General features: G+C 39.8%; 1 protein-coding gene across 1 annotated transcript in view; it reads left to right on the forward strand.

Moving 5' to 3' along the window:
* TDRD7 (tudor domain containing 7) overlaps positions 1-5562 on the forward strand; it is a 130812-nt gene extending 125250 nt beyond the window's left edge. The window contains exons 15-17 of the mRNA XM_075210917.1: positions 1341-1822; positions 3283-3443; positions 5052-5562. Coding sequence (XP_075067018.1) covers positions 1341-1822; positions 3283-3443; positions 5052-5272 — 864 coding nt within the window. The 3' untranslated portion in view covers positions 5273-5562. The remainder of the gene's footprint in view (positions 1-1340; positions 1823-3282; positions 3444-5051) is intronic.
* The last annotated feature ends 15650 nt before the right edge of the window (positions 5563-21212 follow it).

A 21212-nucleotide genomic window follows, 5' to 3' on the forward strand; every position in this document is an offset into this window, starting at 1 on the left:
TACTTATAGGAAATAAAAAAAAAAAAAATAAGGTAGCAATTTCTGATGCACAACCCCGCCTTTTAGGCTTTTCTCAAAACAAGTACCAGGCAGTGCTATTAAAACTCAGGGCAAGACTTTTGTCACCAATCCCTCATAGGTACAAAGTAGAATAATTCAATAAATACATTTTCCATACTTTTTGGCCCAAATAATGGATTAATACCCTGGCATATGGCTTTACCTGCCAAAGTCTAATGACCACTTATACTGTGCCAGAGTTGCCGAATGTTCAGTCTGTGAAGGGTAGGGGGATGCCAAATCACTGTCAAAATATCTCCAACATAGAAAAACACAAGCACGGCAAGCTATATTTTTTCACATTGTAACGCACTCATCATTTCCCGTCTTGATTACTGCAACCTTCTCACCAGCCTCCCTCTCTCCCTCCTTGCCCCTCTCAGGTCTATACTTAACTCTGCTGCGAGACTCGTGTTCCTCTCCCGCTACTCCTCTTCTGCCTCCCCTCTCTGCCTCGCCCTACACGGTCTTCCTTTCTAGTACAAAATCCTTCTCAAACTCCTCACCCTCACCTCCAAGGCCCTCTCCCACTCCTCTGTCCCGTATATCTTCAACCTCCTCTCCACACATACCCCATCACTTTCCCTGCTTTCAGCCAATGACAGTCACCTCTCCTCATCCCACTCCAGAATCCAAGATTTCTTCCAGACTGTCCCCTTCCACTGGAACGATCTCCCACGCTCCATCTGACTGTCACCTAATTTGTGCTCCTTCAAACATGCGCTGTACACCATTTCTTCTAAACTGTAGGGAGTGGATTCTCCCATTTTACTAGCAGCTGAGGCTATAGATTCTTCCTCACACCATATACCCTGCTGTGCGCACCCACCACCATTTCTACCTTCAAACAGGCACTTAAAGCTCACCTCTTCCTCAAAGCCTACCAGTCATCCACCTACCTTGTTCTTCATGCCTGACTTCCTCACCTCTCTTCCCCTACCCCACTACTCGCTTCTCTTGCGATTGATCATCTCTAACTCCCCATTGTGGCTCCTGTCTGTTTCCCATCCCTTTAGGATGTAAGCTCTAACTAGCAGGGCCCTCTTCCCTCCTGTCTCTTTACCTATTCTTCAGCTCCATCCTCGATGTATAATCTATGTTGGGAGCTTTGAAGTCTGATATTTTTGTTTATTGTTATGTATGATTCTACCTTGTGTACTCCATTGTCTGTACTATGTATGGTGCTGTGGATACCTTGTGGCGCCCTATAAATAAAGATTAATAATAATAATGCCATTTTTGTTCATAAGCAAAATCTTTTTTATGCTCTACACACACAGGTAGTGAAAATGGATGAGGCAAAAAGTATGGTGTATGTTTATCTCTTCACATCAAAGAACTTTCCCGATCCTGAACATAGCATCAATCGCCAAATCACAAGTGAGGAGTTGTGGAAGCAACAGAAGAATTCGTTACCTGGTACTGCCTCTAGCTTGTCAAAAGGCAGAGGTGATGTTGCAGCACAATCTGCAGTATCTCGAAAAGATCAAAGCAATGTAACAAAGAAACAGACCATAGAGCCAAACATCACAGCCACTTCCTTAGATTTGCCACCACCTCTACCTCTGCCTAAGACTGGAGAACACATGGATGTCTTTGTATCCGTGGCTTGCCATCCTGGTCATTTTGTCTTCCAGCCTTGGCAAGAGTTGCACAAGTTAGAGGTGCTTATGGAAGAAATGCTTCTGCATTACAGCACTACTGAAGAGAAGCCGGTGGATGTGGAGAAAAATAAGATGTATGCTGCAAAGGTGGACAAAAAGTGAGTGCCTTGTTTCTGTACTACAGTAATGTACTTGTTTTTTAGGCATCTGGATGGACAGTGGTTCTTAATTATTCTCTTAATTGAACATTGTGAAAGAATCCTTATGAAGTTTATTGAATGGGGTATGCACAACAGTGATTGTTCCCAATAAATTTCATGGCGCTATATATATGAAGATCAATAATGGAGACTGTTGTGCACTGAGTAGCGGCAGTCAATCTGAATTTCTGCAGTTGTATCAGAGTTGTGAACCGATTGGGAAATAAAAATGTATACTTAATATACAGTTCTTTTGATTTTTATTCTGGAATACGATTACCTTTGGATTATCCAGCTTCAACATTGTTTTTATACTTACAATTCTTCGCTGACAAAATATTTATTTGGTTTTAATTCTATATATAGTTTTCACTAAGCCAGCATTCTATTTTGATCTGTTTTGGTGATTTTTATCTGGGGTCCAGGTCCCCCAATTTTAGCAGCAGAGTTTTTGTGAATTCACTCTTTGTTTATATCAGCAGTGTGTATTAGTGCCTGATGGTGGTGGTTGTTTTTCCAGTGGTAGAGACACAATATACACTATATGGATAAAAGTATTCGGACGCTTGAAGCATTAATATTGCCCTTCATTGGAGATAAGGGGCTTAGCCCAAACCTTGAAAAACAGCCCCATACCATTATTCCTCCTCCACCAAACTTCTCAGTTTGCATAATGCAGTCAAGCAGGTAACCTTCTCCCGGCATCCGCAAAACCCAGACTCGGCCATCTGACTGCCAAACAGAGTGGCATGACCACTCCATCTGATGCTTGGCAATTGTTTTGGTGATGTGAGGCTTTCATGCAGCTGCTGGGCAATGAAAATCCATTCCATTAAGCTTCTGCCGCATAGTTTTTGTGCTTGCATTAATACCAGTGGAAGTTCAGAACTCTTCAGCTGTGGAATCGGCAGTGCATTTGGTGACTTTTACACACTATGCGCCTTAGCAGTCGTTGACCCCACTCTGTGATTTTACGTGGTCTTTCGCTTTCATGGCTGAGTTGCTGCTGCTTGTAATCACTTCCACTTTCTAATAATATCACTTACAGTTGACCGTGGAATATCCAGCAGGGATGAAATTTCACTAACCGTCTTATTACAAAGGTAGCATCCTATCACAGTGCCATGCTTGAAGTCACTGAATTTTTCAGAACAACCCATTTTGTATCACAAATGTGTGCAAATGCAGACTGCATGACTAGGTGCTTCAATTTTTTTATACCTCTGGCAACTGGTCTGATTGAAACACCTCAATTCAATAATAAACAGGTGTGACCAAATACTTTTGTTCATATAGTGTATATATCTATGTATATGTGTGCGTATATCGCGATATATGTAATCATGGAGTAAAGTAGTGTTATTAAAACAGTTATGAATTACTTAAAGTGTTTATTTATTTTGATGTCTTTCATTAAGGTGGTTTCGGGTGCTTTTGAAAGGAATCCTTACAAATGGGCTGGTTTCTGTGTATGAGCTGGACTATGGCAGACATGAACTTGTTAATTCTCGGAAAGTTCAGCCCTTGATGGATAAATTTAGACAACTACCTTTTCAAGCTGTAACAAGTCAGCTTGCAGGTAAGTAACTACAATGTGTAAATCCTCTTGGCATACATAAACCCTATGTAATCTATTTGTGAGTGTGCATACTGATAGCGAAGTGTCACTGACCTTACCATCAACATCACCCGCATTATTGCGTAAAATAAGTCTGTGTGTGTGTGTGTATAGAGAGAGAGAGATATAGATATATATGTATGTATGTATGTATGTATGTATGTGTAGACATTTTGGGGCTATAATGCCCAGTTAAGACAAAATAAAGTAAATGAAAACAGACTTTTTTTAAAAAAAAATAATCAAGCACCGCTAACATTCGAACATTACCGATTACACTGGATGTGAGAATAACTGTTGGGCTCCTACTCTGTCTGTGCCATTACACTAGGGCAGTACACTTTATATTTATTAAGCATTATGAGCTAAAGGTTTTGGGTAGAAAAAAAGGGGTACTGTCCTTGGAACAGTGTTGGAGACCCTAATCTAATATGTAACTTATATGGAAGTTTTTACTTTTCAGGGGGCTGGCCATATCAGGCCTTCATCTGAAACTGCTAATGTCAATATCATGCCTATTTTAATCGAGGAGTCCACAATGGTGGATTTAACCTTGAAAATTTCCAAAGTAGAACCATTTAAAATGTGTTTTTGGAATTTGTGGCCATTTATTTTTATTTTGTTTTAAAGTGCACATGAGACAAAATCTATTCCACTTTGTAAATAAAAATCCTCTTTTAGCAGCCAAAAACACAATCATATATTTTCTTGGATAGACTAAAAGTACAAATATTATTCATGACATTAAATTTAACTTTAAATGTTAATAAAAAGCCAAATTAAAACTGTGTATCCAATGAGATGCAGAAACATTTGACCAGTAAGAAGGCTGTCCAAAGATTAATCAGGTCTTGACTTTCTCTGTGTACTCGGATTGTTTTTTTGTTTTTTTTGTTGTTTTTTGGTGCACCTAGTTAATCTAGCTCAGATTGATTTTTATTTAAAAAGAATAAAAAATATATATATGATGAATAAGCTAATACAACATCAAAAAGCAACTTCTAATCTGCCATCTACTTCTTCCCTGCTCCCAGTAGCCAGTGCCATCTTGATGCCTTGGGTGCAGGGAATATTATTATTCTTGAAATACCTGGTTCTCTTGTAAATTGTAGTTTTATGCATCTCACTGCTGTCTATCTTTGGGATGATATAAATCCACCTTCCCCCTTAATAGTGGAATTGTGGGGGGTCTGTCATGGGGTTGTTGATATATAAGCATATAGCTATAGCCACTGTCTAAATAGGGACATTACATGCAATCTTAATCACTGACATTATCCAGACGCTAAATGAATACAGTGATCCTCTGCCATTCTGCAAGTTAACTTTTTTATACATCAAAATCTTTACCATACATAAGTGAAAAGTGTGAATGTAACAGGAAGCCATTTTCCTGGCCTTAGCCTGGGCTGTTAAATGGGCATCTAACTAAGGAACAGACATTCTGTGTTTGCATTTCATTTTAAATGCCTTTTTTGTTTGCGGTTTATTTGATGCTCACAGTTCAGAAAGTAAAACTAAGGATTGAACTGTAAATATTTGGATTGTAATCATTATTTTTCTAACTAGGTGTCAAGTGTGAACAGTGGTCTGAGGAAGCTTCAATTGTTTTCAGAAACCATGTGGAAAAGAAACCCCTTGTGGCACTTATACAAGCGATTCATGAAAGCACTCACCCATGGGATCGGAAGGTTGTGGCATACATTGTGGACACCTCCTTACCAGACACTGATATATGGATTCATGACCTCATGTCAGAATACCTTGTTGAGCTTTCAAAGCCCGAGTAGCATGCTCTCCATAGATCACTGTGGCTCTTAAAGTAGAAGCAATAACTGATATGCGCATATTTAGAATTTTTAAGAAGTTTACTTGTTCTCAATTGTTCTGATTTTGATGAACTTTAAAAGGTTTGAAAAACTGAAAATTGTTTTCTGTGAAATATATTTATCAGATTTATTTTACATTGTTTAAATTAGTTGATTTTCTGAAAATTTGCACATTGTTTAATAATGTAGCTGTACAAAGTTGGAATATAATGCAAAGTAAAATTTATTTAACAATAAAAATTGCAAAAAAAAGTGCTTTAGCAGTGCCTCCGGGTTGAAATAATTTTCTGTTTCATCATACTAAGTGACTATGAAATGGTTTCACATTTGTAACTGCAAGAGGATATTGTATTTTTAAAGGGACAGATGTGTGCACCATTATGTGCCTTTCCTAACAGATAAATCAAGGCTGCTGTCGGGATATGCTTTAAATTATTCTGACAAACACCAGCCAGCCATGCATAATTTGGGTTGTCTTCTACTATTTTTTTGTAGTCTTTGACTTGTATTCAGAAGTCTTGTGAGTCCTAACTTACAAGAACATATATTTAAAAAAAAAAAAAAAACTCATGCCGAAACAAAATCTTACCTGTTGGTGTTGAATAAGTTATATTCTATTATCCTTCTAGGCATCAAAATGTTCTCCAAATTTTTTCTAGTATATTTACAGATAAATGTAGTGTGGTAGTGCTTTCTCCAAATAAATAATAAAACATCCATAGTCCACAGTAGTAAGGTTGACCCTTTGCTTCTTTGGGGTTAAAAAGTAGCAATCCTGTCAGGGTCTTATTCCTTTTTCATTTGCAAATACCAATATTAATTACAATAGATTTCAGCAGCTACTTTTGATTCTATATTAGTGATTTCAAATAGAAGAAACATTAAACGAAATGATGCAAGTCATGACTGATGTTGCTATGTTCCCAAGTAGAGAAGAATAGAGCGATTATACCATTTTTATAATATCACTGTGAAGAATCATAATGTTTGTTTCAAAATAAGCATTCTATGAGCCGTTACTTTCACCACTGTTTCATACAAAAGGTTGCAATATTCTCCCGAGCAAGGTCATGGTGAAATTGGTGTCTCCAACTAGGGTGGATACTTCCATATTGCCTTTGTCTAAGACTAACACCATTCCAATACTGAATGCTGCAGCCCTTGGTGATGGTACGGATAGGAAGTTGAAAGCCTCCCTTAAGTTAATTTACATTGCGATGTAGGGGCCACCCTTAGACCCATTTTAGCTATGGCTTGAGTCAGTAAGTCAGTTGAAAAGTGGTTGGAGCAATTGGCATAGGGTTTGCAGTCAGGTAGGCCCAATTGGATTTAGCTAACTTTGGTAGAGCAAATCAATGACTCTTCCAAATGCCTGCAGGATTTGCCTCTGGATGCGATTCTCATTGGGGCTAGAATTTCAGTCTCAACACACCATGCTCTCTGACTTAGTTTAAAACGACTCTTGAGTCCCTTCCTTTGTTGGAGAATGTCTTGTTCGGTCCAGAACTGGATAAGACTATCAACTTGGCTAAGGGGAGAAACCATTCTTATCAACCCGTAAATGACTCGAAACCTAAGGGCCTTCGTTTTCGCTCAGGAAAAGAAAGGAGTCAGAATTCCAGACAATGGTTTTGCTCCTGGTGCAGGTCAACAGAGAGGGAAGCAGGCGTTGGCAGCTAAGCATCCAGCTCCCAGGCCCTCAGACTAACAGTCAGCATTACAGGCAGGCACTACATTTTGGCCCGTCGACAGTGCTGAGGGTGCCTGTTCAACAAGATCATGAAAGTGATTGCTGCCCTTCTGAGGTCCAGCAGGGTGACTGTCCCCCAACAAGGCTGACATTCAAGAGATGACTCAGACCCTAGAATCTAATGGTTGGATCATAATCTACAAGAAATACAACTTTGACACCTTGAAGCTTTTTTTAGGGCTGCCGTTTGGCACCAGCCAAGAGATGGTGTTCTTGCCACAGGGCAAGATCCTCTCATTACATGAACTAACAAAGTCTCTGTTGGCTCACAGGATGAGTTTGCAGAGTTCCACTCAAGGGAGTTCCAGATCAAACTTATTTTGAATTGGAATAAGTCACACTATCATCTGACCAGCTAACTCTGTAGACTGTGCAGAAGTGTCAAAGCTCCAGATAAATGTGCTCGAACTGGCAGCAGTGTTCAATGCTCTAGTCTGAGGGTGCCATTTTTTGAGAGGAAGGGCCATAAGATCTAGTTAAACAATGCTTTGGTGTTGGTCATTCCAGGGGTGTAAAACTGGGAAGTGGATTTTCTCAACAGGCATTTTCTTGCAGGAGGGTATGGATGCTTGTTTGAGATTTTGTTTCCTGGAGATTCAGGTTTCAGCCCTCTGTTTTCTTTCGTGGCATCCGATTGGGTGACTCCGGACATTGGGGTATCGAGTGCAGGCAGGAGCAAGGTCACTTTAAATCTTTTTTGTTTAAAACACACCTCATCCACTTCCCCGTCCATACCCTACAACTGCCAGAGCAGACATCAGTTTTTTAAATTATCATTCAGCTGAGGAAATGTAGAGCTGCTCTAACCGCTTTTTCTTGTTTTTAGTGTTTTTTTTTATTTCACTTTTAGCCGCAGTGTGTGAAGACATGCATCACAGTATGGATGGCTGTACGATGCTAGAGCATGGAAAAGTGCAGTACCCAGCAACGAATGGCTCTGCAGGATCCAGTCACTGCCGTCGCAGGTAGTGACTGGGGGACCCGTGCCATAACGGCAAGAGTCAGTTGCTGCACCACCACGCACTGGAGATCGACATAAGATAGGTAAACACTCTCCCACAATAGTGCCGGGAAGGAGATTTTAATTAAAAGCTGCAGTGAGACTGCCTGGCTGGTTCCAGCATATCAGTACCAGAGTCTATGTCCTTTGCCAATGTGATTGCTGAGATTGCCTACCTGTTTATGTAAGAGGAGTCCGTCCCAGAAAGCCTCTGGTTCAGGGGGAGATTCTTCTGTACGTGTCCCCTTTGTTCATGCCGAGCCAGGGCCAGTGGGTTCCATAGAGGCATCCAAAGAGGAGCCGTTATGGGCAAGAAGCCTTGGGACTTCTGTGCAGGGATTAGTCAAGGTTTCCTCCTCTTTAAATTTGGGAGAGGCAGGAGGAGTTGCAAAATCTAGAGTTATGGTTACCCATCATGAAATTGAGTCCGATTATGATGGGTTATCACAAGAGAAGGACGAATTACTTGGTGGTTCCGATATAGAGTATGCTTCATATGTTAAACAAGATCCTTTATAACCAATAAGGGGTGGATGATCTGATCCTGGCTGTGCACCTGGTATTGGACATCCAAGACACAGAGGTTCTGGATATTTCAGAAACCTCTCTATTTAAAAGAAATGCAAAGAAAAAAATGTTTTTTTCCTTCCTCTCCCCAGCTACATGATTTGCTGGGTGAAGTATGGACAACACCAGACTAAGTTGCAGGTGTCCTGTAAGCTGCAAAATTGTTATCCTCCTCCTGTAGGGGCTACAGTTAAGTGGGGGAAAACCTACTAAGTGGATGCCTCTGTAGCAAGTCTGAATTGTTACCTTTTAGTTGAACAGATTTAAGGAGCTTCAGAATATTTGGGGGATGCGCCTCTAGATGCTGTTCTGATTGGAGCTAGGATATCGGCTTCAACAATCTCTGCTCGTTGCACTCTTGCTTAAATCCTGAGAAGTTGATGTGGAGTCTAAACGGACTCTAGAGTTGCTTCCTTTCTCAGGGAGTGTATTATTTGTGCCTGAGCTAGATGAACTTAAAAGCCAGACCTTCGGGGTGTGTTTGGGGTGAAGTGCTTTTCTTCCTGTGAATGCATCCAGATTTTGCACCTTTTGTTTTTCTGGGGGGGGTTTCATGCAAGGAAGTCAATACCCCAAATGGCAAACTTTTACAGAGGGGGAGATGGGCTTGGATGGCCAAACACCCAGCTGCCAGTTCCTCTGACAAACCTTCAGCATGATGGCCATTTTGCCAACATAGAATCTTCTGTGGTGGGAGCTCATTTATCTCCGGGACCAGTGGCTGAAGTCCACTACAGAGGCCTGGGTAAGAGGGATTGTGAATCGAGCATACATTATAGACCACCTCAGATCCCCACCTAGAAGTTCTTCACCACAAGGCTTCCTGCAGACAAGACAAATAGTCTTGCTATGCAAGAGGTCATTCAATCTCAAATTTCTTCAGAACGTTGTTCCAGGTCGGTGGGGGCCCTCTTGGGTGGCTGGCAAAGGGGTCTTGAATGAGCAGCTGTCGCTTATTTTTTTAAACATATTTTATTATAAGATTTTACAAGCTTTAACAGAATACAGGTTAGGTTACAAATCAAACAGTTAGTATAAACAATTAATAAGAACGTTGTTATGATACAAAACAACAGTTGAGAGTGGAGAAAAAGTGAAACACAAGAAGGGGACGAGGGGGGAAAGGTAAGGGAGGGAGACTTAGAAAGAAAAGAGAGGAAAAGGACAGGTGTAAGGGGAAAGGAATGAAAAGGAGGGGTTAGCAAGGAACAAGGGGGAATAGGAAGTTCAGTTCACATATTTACCAAATTTTTTTAGGTTTAATTTGTTTATATCTAAGGATGCCAGTTTTCGGGAATAAGGCACTGCCTCTACCAAGCATTAAATCCAACTGTAGGAGTAGCTTTGGAATGTCCCCAATGTTCAGAGTCCCTCATTCCATTTGGGGACATCCGACCTCCACTTTTCGTTTTCGTTCTCCTCTCCTTGTTTTTGTGTTTCTCCTACTCTGTGGGACTTGGTTAAAAAGTAACTGCTCCGGCGGGGGTGGAATATGGAGGGGGAAAGGGGAAGTGTTATATTTTAAATGCAAAATATTTTAAGTGCCCTGGCTGCGCTCAATGCCCCAATAAACTAAGAGAAACGGATTTAACGCAAGTATAAAATTTAATTTTCAGAGAAAACTGGCACTTATACCGGAAAATTTTCTTACAGGGAGTGTACATGCTGATAAAGCTGATATTTCATGTCAGACTCCATGTTGTTTTTGTGCTACCATTTTGTATCTTGCATAGATATTTAGCTGCTTTAGAAATGTAATTCATCTATTTGCTTAAAATGCAGTTTTGTAAAAAGTAATCCTACGGCCTTGAGGTGAAGGTGACATAGATTAAAAAAAAATAACTGGCAGATCTGGCCTGTAGGAGGAGAAGTCTGTTACACACTACAGAAATAGGTGAGAAATGATGATTTGTTTTGATAAAGTTAGAGCATATACTACACCCCCACCTGTGTGTATTTATTGTCTCTCCCGGCCGTGAATGAAGTAAAGTTTTCCTCTATTTGTGTATGAGCTCACAATCAATCCATGGCATACTTTGGATTCGACAATGCAAACTCCATTCATCTCCCCAATAGTTTCTTGGGATCTCAATCTGGTGTTAACAGCTTTAGATCTTCTTTCGAACCATTAGATTTGGTGAAGTTTTAAGTTCCTTACGTGGAAGACAGCCTTTCTTTTGACTAACTCATCAGCCAGGAGAGTTTCAGAGGTGGTGGCTCGGTCTTGTAGGTCTCCATATGTCATCTTTCATGAAGACATGGCTGTCCTTATGACTAAATCTTCATATCCGGTTCCATTTAAATCAAGACATTGTAATTCTGGACTTAGACTGTGGTAGGTCTACTGGAAGAAGACAGCTTTTATTTTTTCTGGACTGGTCAGGACATTGAGGACATATAGTCATAGGTCCCATGAAATATGCAGGACTGATCACCTTTTGGTCCTCTGTAATGCACTAGAGATGTTGGCCGGCGTTCAAGTAGACCATTGCTAGGTGGATTACTTCATTAATTTGTCAGGCTTACGTTGGGGCAGGAAAGCCTGTTTGTGAAAACAAGATTGCGCATTCTACGCGATTGACGAGTGCATCCCCGTTGTGTGGCATGAGGTCTATATTGAGTATATGTGCCAGGCCACCACTTGGTCTTCGGTACATTGTCACCCATAGGATGAAAGAGAAAATTTAATATTTATACTACCCTTTTCTCTTAGTTCATTGGGGGACTTTAAATGCCCCCACCTTTTTAAACTCCTGGGGGTAAATGTATCAAGCTGAGAGTTTTCCGGCGGGTTTGAAAAACCAATCAGATTCTAGCTATCATTTATTTAGTACATTCTACAAAATGATAGCTAGAATCTGATTGGTTGCTATAGGCAACATCTCCACTTTTCAAAGCCGTTGGAAAAACTCTCAGCTTGATACATTTACTCCCTGATCTCCTTGTTATATTTTATAGTTGTTTCTGGAGAACCTTGTTTTTTTTCCCCACTCAGTTGGTTCCTCCTTGTTCTGCCCTTTGGGGCTTAGTTAAATAATAGCTGAGTTGTGGGCATATAGAGGGGGGTTCAGACTTTGCGGGTGAAACTTAAAATGGCCCAAGCTGAGCATCTCTACCCTGTGTTCGAGTCCCCTGATGGATTCAGAGAAAAGGATTTAACGCAAGTATAACATTTATTTTTCTCATTCCAAATAGTCCAAAAAGTAATGTAAGCAAGTGGATCAGTGCACACACACTCGTAATAAAGTGTTAGCTGTGCTTTGCGCCAATTTCAATGTTGCTGTAGCATTCATGATTATTAATGCTCAGTAAAATATGGTTCTATTAGAGCTCTTATTAAGTATTTAGTACACTATGCTACAGGGAGGCTTTGAGACAATCAAAGCAACTGTAAAATATAGATCTAGATTTTTAACAGGTGTTTGTTTTTTTTCAATGACTTTGTGTATAAGCCCTACCAAATAATGCTTGGTTTTTTCACTACGCTGAAAAGTGTGAATTATATCAACGTGTTTGTATTATTTCCATATATATATATATATATATATATATATATATATATATATATCTCTAGTGGCGTGTGTGGAAAAAAAAAACCAAGCTGCAGCGCCACCTGCTGGGCAGAGTTATACACTGACCTATATATTGAAGGAGAAGTGACAGTTGGGAGTGGTTGGTGGTTGCCGGGGGTGACAGTGGGGAGTTTTTAACACCTTAAGTAGCTTGATGAGGTGGTGACATGTGGACAAAACCACGTTAAAAAAGGGCGCTTGCGTTGGGAAGTAACGCTCTACCCCTGAGGAGGCCTGGGCTAGGCCCAAATGCATGACAAGAACCTTTTTAACACCTTAAGTAGCTTGATTTGACTAGAATGCATGAGTATCATGCACGGGTTAACTTGTGTGTATATATATATATATATATATATTTATAGATTAGTACATTAATATGTTAAATGTTTTTAATATGTGTCAAATTATAGAAAAAAAAATCATGAATTTTGAAAAACTGTTTACAGTTTGATTATTGTTTCTGGTAATATCCTTGTACTGGTGCACTTCATAGTGCGGTGAAAGAGTTGTGCATGTACCACAGCTTCTGGCACCCCATACAAACTGTTGAGAAAGATCTGCCATAGAAAATAAATAGATTTAATACAAAAGTAACCTAGTAGGCCTAAGTAAAACCACAATACCATACCTCAAATGTCCTTCATCACTTTCCACTGACATCACCCAGTCTTTCTCCTTGCATATAGTTGCTCTTTTGGATCTAATGTTTAAGTGTGAGAATAGCTTCCTCGGCTCATATATTTGTCTGTTTGGTCCTGCTTTTTTAATTCTGTATCTCCTTGTGGAAATAAGAGTATAATTGAAAAGGCAACAGTTATGAAGTACCATTATGCCTTTTGAAAAAAGATCATGTCCTGAGTGTTCTTTGAGCAGAAAAGTAGAGAATCAGTACTTTAAACTGTCATTTTTCCCTAGCACCATTTTTAGCTTTGTGCAGATACTCGTTCATCAAAAAAGATATATGCATTAGTTCAACATCATCAGCAACATTTATATAGCTCCAGCAAATTCCGTAGCACTTTACAATTGGGAACAAATTCATAAAACATTACTGGTTAATACATACAGACAGTGAGGTAAGAGAACCCTGCTCACAAGCTTACAATCTACGGGACAATGGGAGTTTGAAACACAAGGGCAGGTGCTACATCATATTGCATACTGGACCAGCTAGAATGCAAAGGTAAAAGTATTGAGTGGGCTGTGTGTGTAGCCGTGTTGGTCAGAGGGTTGTCTTGTGTTAGCTGTGTAGAGGGAGGTAATAGGGTAACCTAGGGAGATTAAAATGGTGATTTAAGGAATATCATAAGCTTGCCTGAAGAGGTGGGTTTTCAGAGAACGCTTGAAGGTTTGAAGCACTAGAGGAAAGTCTTAATGTGCGAGGGAGGGAATTCCACAAAGTCGGTGCAGCCCAAAAAAAGTCCTGTAACCGAGAATGGGAGGATGTGATGAGAGTGGAAGAGAGACGCAGAACGGAGGTGTCGAGTTGGGAGATATTTTGAGACAAGTGAGGAAATGTTTGTCAATGAAATTTTGTTGACGGCCTTGTATGTTAGAAGAATTTTATATTTGATTAGTTGAAATACAAGCAACCAATGTAATGGCTCAGCAGAGGAAGAACGGTTTGCAAGGAAAATCAATCTAACCACTGCGTGCAAAATAGATTGTAGGGGTTCAAGTCTGGCTTTGGGAAGAACAGTAGGAGGGAATTTGCAATAGTCGATGCGGGAGATGAGTGCATGAATTAAGGTTTTTGCGCTGTCTTGTGTGAGATGTGCGTATACTGGAAATGTTCTTTAGATGTATGTAACATGATTTAGATATAGAGTTGATGTGGGGAATAAATGATAGTTGTGAGTCAAGGATTACACCTAGGCAGCGAGCTTGCGCGGTGGGATTTATGGTCATGTTATCAATAGAAATGTCATGAAGCTTCTGTTTTTGGGTGGGAATATTATTAATTCAGTTTTTGAAAGATTGAGTTTGAGTTGGCGAGAAGACATCCAAAATGAAATGGCAGAAAAACAGTCAGTAACGCGAGACACCACAGATGGTGAAAGATCAGGAGAGGATAGATAGATTTGTGTATCATCCGCATAGAGATGATACTAAAATCCAAACGAGCTGATTAGTTTTCCAAGAGAAGTGGCGTAGATAGAAAATAGAGTACCTAGGACTGAGCCCTGTGGTACTCCCAACTGATAAAGGAAGCGGAGAAGAGGTGGATCCAGAGAAATTAACACTGAAAGAGCGATTAGATAGGTAGGATGAGAACCAGGATAGGACAGTGCCTTCAATACCTAGGGATTGTAGCATTTGTATGAGGAGAGAGTGATCAACAGTGCCAATTGCAGCAGAGAGATCCAGGAGAATTAGAAGAGAATAATGGTTTTTACTTTTGCTGTGAGCAAATCATTGACACCCTTGGTTAGCGCAGTCTCTGGAGTGTTGAGAACGAAGGCTTGACTGAAGAAGAACCAATAGGTTGTTTGCTGTAAGAAAGTGTGTGAGGCGAGGGCAGGCAATTCTCTCAAGAAGCTTGGAGGGGCATGGGAGCTGGGAGATGGGGCAGTAATTTTCGAGAGAGTTTGGGTCAGGATTTAGTTTTTTTAAAATGGGAGTAATCACTGCATGCTTGAATAGTGATTAAAAAATACCAGTAGAAAGAGAGATTACAGATTTTAGTTAGAGGGGGAATGAGCACAGGAGACAGGGACCTACTAATTTGTGAGGGAATGGGATCAAGAGATAGAGTAGGAAGATGAGAAGAGAGTAGAAACTTCCTCTTCATTTGTGGGATCAAATGAGAGCGTGTTAGAGTGCTACAAAGGAATTGAGCTGATTGCTTGTCGAGGGAGATGATACCATTTCAAGTCTGATCCTATCTATTTTGTCCTTGAAATAGGAAGCAAGATCCTGGGCACTGATGGTAGTTGGAGGATTCAGAAGAGATTTAAATGTGTTAAAAAAGACGTTTGGGGTTAGAAGCCTGGGCATAGATGAGAGATTGGAAGTATGTTTGTTTTGCAGTGTCCAGAGTATTTCTATAGGAGTGGTAGATACCAGTATATGTGATGAAATCATTAGAGGTTCAAGGTTTACGCCAGTGACGTTCTGCTTTACGAGAGAGTTTTTGTAGAATTCGTGTTACTTTAGTGTGCCACGGTTGGCAACAAAGTCTACGCGGATTATGTAGTGTCATTTGATCAAGGGCAGTTGCTAGGGTTTGGTGAAAATGGGGTACTGCCCGATCAGGGGAAGAGAATGTAGCAATTGGGGAGAGGTGTTGGAGAGAGGTGGAAAACTGAAGATCAATAGAGTTGATTTTCCTGCGGTTGTGAGGAGGCTTGGAAGAGTTTGACACTAGGGAGGGTAAAGAACTGGGGGTGAGCGAGTAACTAATAATGTGATGATCCGAGAGGAGGAAAGGAGTGTTAAGGAAATCAGAAACTGAGCATAGTCTAGAGAAAACAAGATCAAGACAGTGGCCATCCTGATGAGTAGCGGATTCAATCCACTGGGAGAGGTCAAGTGAGAGTAGTTTGGAAGCAGCATTGAAACGTGGATTAGCAATAGGGATGTTGAAATCACCCGTGATGATGGTGGGGATGTCAGAGGATAAGAAGTGAGGGAGCCATGCAGAGAAGTGTTCAAGAAATTGTTGGTGTGGTCCAGGGGGGTGATAGATAACAGCAACACGCATAGAGAACGGGTTAAAAATCTTAACAGCATGTACTTCAAAAGATGTGAACGTGAGTGATGGGAAATTTGGTAGAACTGTGAACATGCACTGTGGGGAGAGTAGTCCAACCCCCCCTCCTTGTCTGCCTCCTGCTCTGGTGGTGTGGGTGAAATGTAGACCACCATGTGAAAGGGCTGCAGGTGAGGCAGTGTCTGATTGCGTGAGCCTTGTTTCTGTTATTGCTAGAAGGTTTAGGTTGTTTGTAACAAACTTATCTCCGTACACGATCTTTTCCTCTCAAACAGAGCTTTGATTCCAAAGGGCACATTTAAAGGACTTTGGAAGAAAGGGGAGACAGGTGATGTGTTTGAGGTTTGCTGGATTTCTGTGGTGTTCAGATATATGCTTGTGAGAGAATTGAGGGGGACCTCGATTAGGTGATACATCAGCTAATAGAAGCAAGGAGGAAGAAAGGTAGGAAAGATGATTGTAAGATGTGTGTCTTTTTAGTTTCTGGCGAAAGGGTGAGGCTGTTAAAGTTATTGAATTTAAATAGGAAAAGAGTTCATGAGTGTTCACTAGAGGTGAGTGAAGTAATGAAGGGGCAATGTGGACAGAGGTTTGTGTTACTGGATGGGTGAGAGATGATATAGTCCTAAAGATAATGCCATCAAAGGAGCGAGAAAAATATTTTGGCAAGCATTGGGATTTATGAGTAAAATAGCAAAAAATTAAGGAATTAAAAGAATTACCTAATTACAATGTTCTGTGTAATCAGAGAAGTAGTGCAGAGCTAGACTGCAGCATATGTAGTCTATTCATGGATATCTGGATAGTATAGAGTAATGATGTGGGGAGCCATGTGTCGAAGTCGTATAATTGGATGAACGAAAGTATATTGGTTTATTGTTTGATTGCACTCTACACGTGGCATACTGCGATCGCACTGTAAAATACGAACGCACACACTCGCACTACAACATTTAGTTATTTATATATTTCATATTTATAATAATTCCAATCCACAGTGATTTAAGAGCAGATAGAATTTAGTTTATTATTAGTTTATATATTATGATTATATCTACACTTTAGTGTTATTTAAGGTTCAGGTTATAGGAAATGTGTCATGTCTGATATTTTAATCCCCTATTCATCAGCAGTTGTCTGGTTCTTTCGCCGTAAAGATCGCACATTGCATACTCTAGTTAGTGATGTTAGGGAATAAATACTTAAAGTTATATTGCCTGTGATGTGTAAATAGACTAGCTAAAACTGGTTTCTGGCCTGGAGAATCATCTGGAATGTTGACCCTCAGCCTTAGAGGGGGTTGTTTGAACTAGCCTATGACCTGTTTACCCTGGACCCACCTGAAGTCTGGACCTATAGAAGCAAGCCACGTCATCTGCATTGTTGTCTCTGTAACACTGAGTGTATATAATATAGCTGTGCTTCCACTGGCTTCAGTCATTCTCTGACCACAGTATTCTGGAGTGAAATACTGTTCACTGGTACCCGTGGGAGCGCAGCTAGCGCAAGCAAACGCAGCGGTATGTATTTATCTTTTGGTATTGGCTTACTGTATTATAATCATGTATTGAATTGTTAAATTATTGCATCTGTTAAAATAAATTACTTTGTGCCTTGGAAACAACACAATCGCTTGAGCAATGCTTATTTGAAAACGATTAATACATGTGGGGAAGTGGGTGGAAGTGTTGAATGTAGAGTAATAAAGAGCAGGTGATTGAGTAGCCTTTAGATATTTTAACGGATATATTTTCAAGCCTTACATATATAACATTCCAAATAAGGACATTGTGCTTGTCCAAATAATACTTGGTCGGTAGTGGCTGAAAATGTCTGATTAACCAGCTTAAAATAGAACACAAAGGTAAACCATGTATGTTTCTTCAATAGGTAGCTGCAGTGCTTTGTTGTGCTTATCTAGGCTAAGTACGCTAATAAGATTTATGGTGCTTTAGTGATCCTTATCCAACTGTTAAGTTGATGTCCCTTAACAGTTTGACATTCATTGGCAGTGGTACATATGGATCAAGGTCTTGGTATTGCCAAGCTCAAAGTACACAGATTCTCAATAAAGACACCCACACAACATGCTCAACCTGATTGCTAGAAACGGGTTAGAACCACACCAACATTTATGCTGTCAATTGATTTGACAGTAATAGAGTGCTTTCTAAAGGTGACACACTGAGGCAGCCAGATCACTGAACAATAAATTGGATATTGCATCCAAAAACATGTAATAATCCATTCTGGATTATTGGTTACTGTGTATGTTGCTATACATGAGTAATCATCTTCATATGTTTTTATATGTAGTAGTATTTGTAGTAGGTACAGCAATAAACCGTCTGTTAGTTGCAGAGAAGGATTATCTAAGCTGTAACTCTTGCTGCTAAAGAGGCTTTATCACACTAAAAAAGGAAATGCTTATACTCTTAAATAGAGCATTGCATTTGAATTTCATTACAAATATTTATTTTAGTCATAAGCTTGTATATCACTTATCATTGGCTTTATCCATTTAGAAACCACTTATGTCTGTGGTTATGCTGAACTGTAAGGGCTATCCATGTCTATCCTCTGACCAGTCACATCAAGATTTTTTTTGCAGATGCAGAGATCTGGTGCCAATGAAAGATGAAGTACAAAGTATGTGAGGAGTTCCTTCTTCCCTTTGTAAATAATTGAGGATGTTTCTCCACTTCTTTCTATGGGTTTGGGGGTTTATTGTATGTTGTTACTTGTATGCAGGATCGTTTTCTCTTTTTACTCAAAGCATTGAATGGAGGATCTCCTCACAAATGTACAGCTCAACCATGCTGTAAGGACTGCAGGAAGAGAGCTGGACATGGTCTGTGAACTTCTAAACCCAAAGAGAGGAATGTGGGAGACTGATGATGTATGTGAGCAGGGTAGGTGGACAAGAAGCAGGAATGGATGTGGTATTTTATGGTTTGCAAGAGAATAAGCACACTAACCAATCTTTTCAAATCATGTTTTTGATTGAATAAAAGAAAATGAAATGTATTTATTATAGCAATAAAATGAACATAATTAGCAGACCTACCCTAAAGTGTTATCTAATCTTGTACTGATCGTAATGCACTGTACCTGTACAAATAAAAAAAAATACTTGACTAAATTATGAATACCTAGCAAGGGCTTCCATCCACATGTGTGATGCCTGCATTAATTAAGAAAATGACATTCCAGTGTGGTCAGGGTTATGTATAAATGTTAGACTGTAATGGTTGCTTATTAATAAGACTGCAAGAGGAGACCTTAGTGCCTGGAACAGGGGTGAATGTTGGGGTACATTTGACAGGAGTTGCAGTGAACAATTTAGCTGAACTTGCTAATGTTTCATGAGCAACAATGGCTGAGGTGCAAGGCAGAGAAACAAGCAACTGCAGATCAATTGTCTACACCTTTTAACCTATGTTGCATGCTTCCAGTTTTATAAAAATTGGTCCACATAGCCGAATCACAGTCTGTGTACAGTTCATAAACCACATCTGGCAATGTAGGTCTGCAAATTCAGTGGTGCAAAAATTAAATGTACTACCGGACAGTGGAGGATTGAGATATTGTCAGATAAAGCGTCCTTCAACGGGTTCAAATGGACAAGTGCATGAGCGGTGCCCACCAAAAAGAACTCTACAGCCCTGAATATTTGTTTCCGACGGAAGGGTTGTGCTGGTTCTGAAATGTGGGTTGCATTACCCTAGTATAGTTTAAGTACAGTTATTTCCTTACATGGCAATGTCATTTTCAAAGCCCATGGTGCAAGATTTACTTCTGCTGGAAGAATGATGCTGCACCCCACCTGCACAATTCCAGTCATTGATAGGCTCAATACCACATCATATACTAGCCAATCTGCCTCAACATCCTTTTTTATATAGGTGTTTCAATTTTTTGTTCATTACCTGTAGTTATATAGACACACATCAGCTGTAAGACTGTATAATACACATTAGCTATTCATGGTCTCATGATCATTTAGAGACAAGCTGTGCTGTAAACTTGAAGTTTATGCTCCATAGCTTCCTAATAAGTTTTAGTGATGTAATAAAAAGTTTCTCAGGAACACCATGAGCATGATCTTGCCAGTACATGGTACAATCACAGTCCCTTTGTTATTACGGAGTATCTCATACTTGCCTAGAAGATGACTAAATTAATGCTGACGTGTAAAATGGTGAATACAGTTGCAACTATAAAGCAATAAGAAACTAGAAATGTAATATGGTTTATCTTAATCTGATGGATCAATTCCACTTCAAATTACATGACCACTATATGGAATGGCATTTTGTAGCAGGGGCGCACGCAGGGGGGGTTTCTGGGTCTCCAGAAACCCCTCCCCTTTGCTAACGAAGTGCCCCACATATCGGCACTGTACTATACTGTGCTGTATTGTATACAGCGCGGACGCTTCTTTGATAGCGCCGCGGCTGTTGTATAGTACAGTGCTGCCGAAACGGATGCAGCAGCTCTCTCACTTTTTTTTTTTGGATGGGGGGGCAAAAGCCTGCGTGCGCCCCTGTGTAGAGCCACAAATAGGACACATACAGCGTTAGGTTTTGCAGATTTATTCTTTGAAGGATGACATAGTTTCAGAGAGAGAAGCTACAGGGATAACAAATGCTGTTGCTCCACATCCATTTCAAGAATAATACAGTAAAAACATAGCTGCTTAATAATCTTTTCATAAAAATAGAAAACTTACTCTATATAAAGCTTTGTTTAAATGTACATGTTAAAGATTTATATTTTGAAGGGGATATTTCATAAATTTATCAAGTTTAACATTTAATTTAAATTTAAGCTTTTTTGCATTTCTTTATTTTTGTTTTTACAAAGCTTATCACGTTTCTGATTATATTTCATACATGAAAATGTACCCTAGAGCAGTGTTTCTCAAACCTGGTACTCGCAGTGAATGTTTTCCATATCTCTCTGCTGGAGTACAGGTGTATTCATTACTGACTGACACATTGTAATACATCCACAGGTTGTTCTAATTATATCACTTGTTACCTGGACAACCTGCACTGTAGTGGTCTGAGGACCCATCTACATCTGTGGCACAACATCTCTCAGCCAATGCAATCTGTATACATAAAATATCTGTTGTTAGAATATGTTTAAGGGACATACACCACCTAGTGTCTGCAAAATCATATCTGTACCTATTACTGTATATAGGTTTAAGAGTTAGAATTAATATTTATAATTATACTATTTAGGATTCATGGTGCCCTGGACACAAGTGAACATTGCCATTATATTGTATA

Source organism: Mixophyes fleayi, chromosome 1 (assembly GCF_038048845.1).
Source record: "Mixophyes fleayi isolate aMixFle1 chromosome 1, aMixFle1.hap1, whole genome shotgun sequence".
In the NCBI taxonomy this organism is placed as follows: domain Eukaryota; kingdom Metazoa; phylum Chordata; class Amphibia; order Anura; family Limnodynastidae; genus Mixophyes; species Mixophyes fleayi.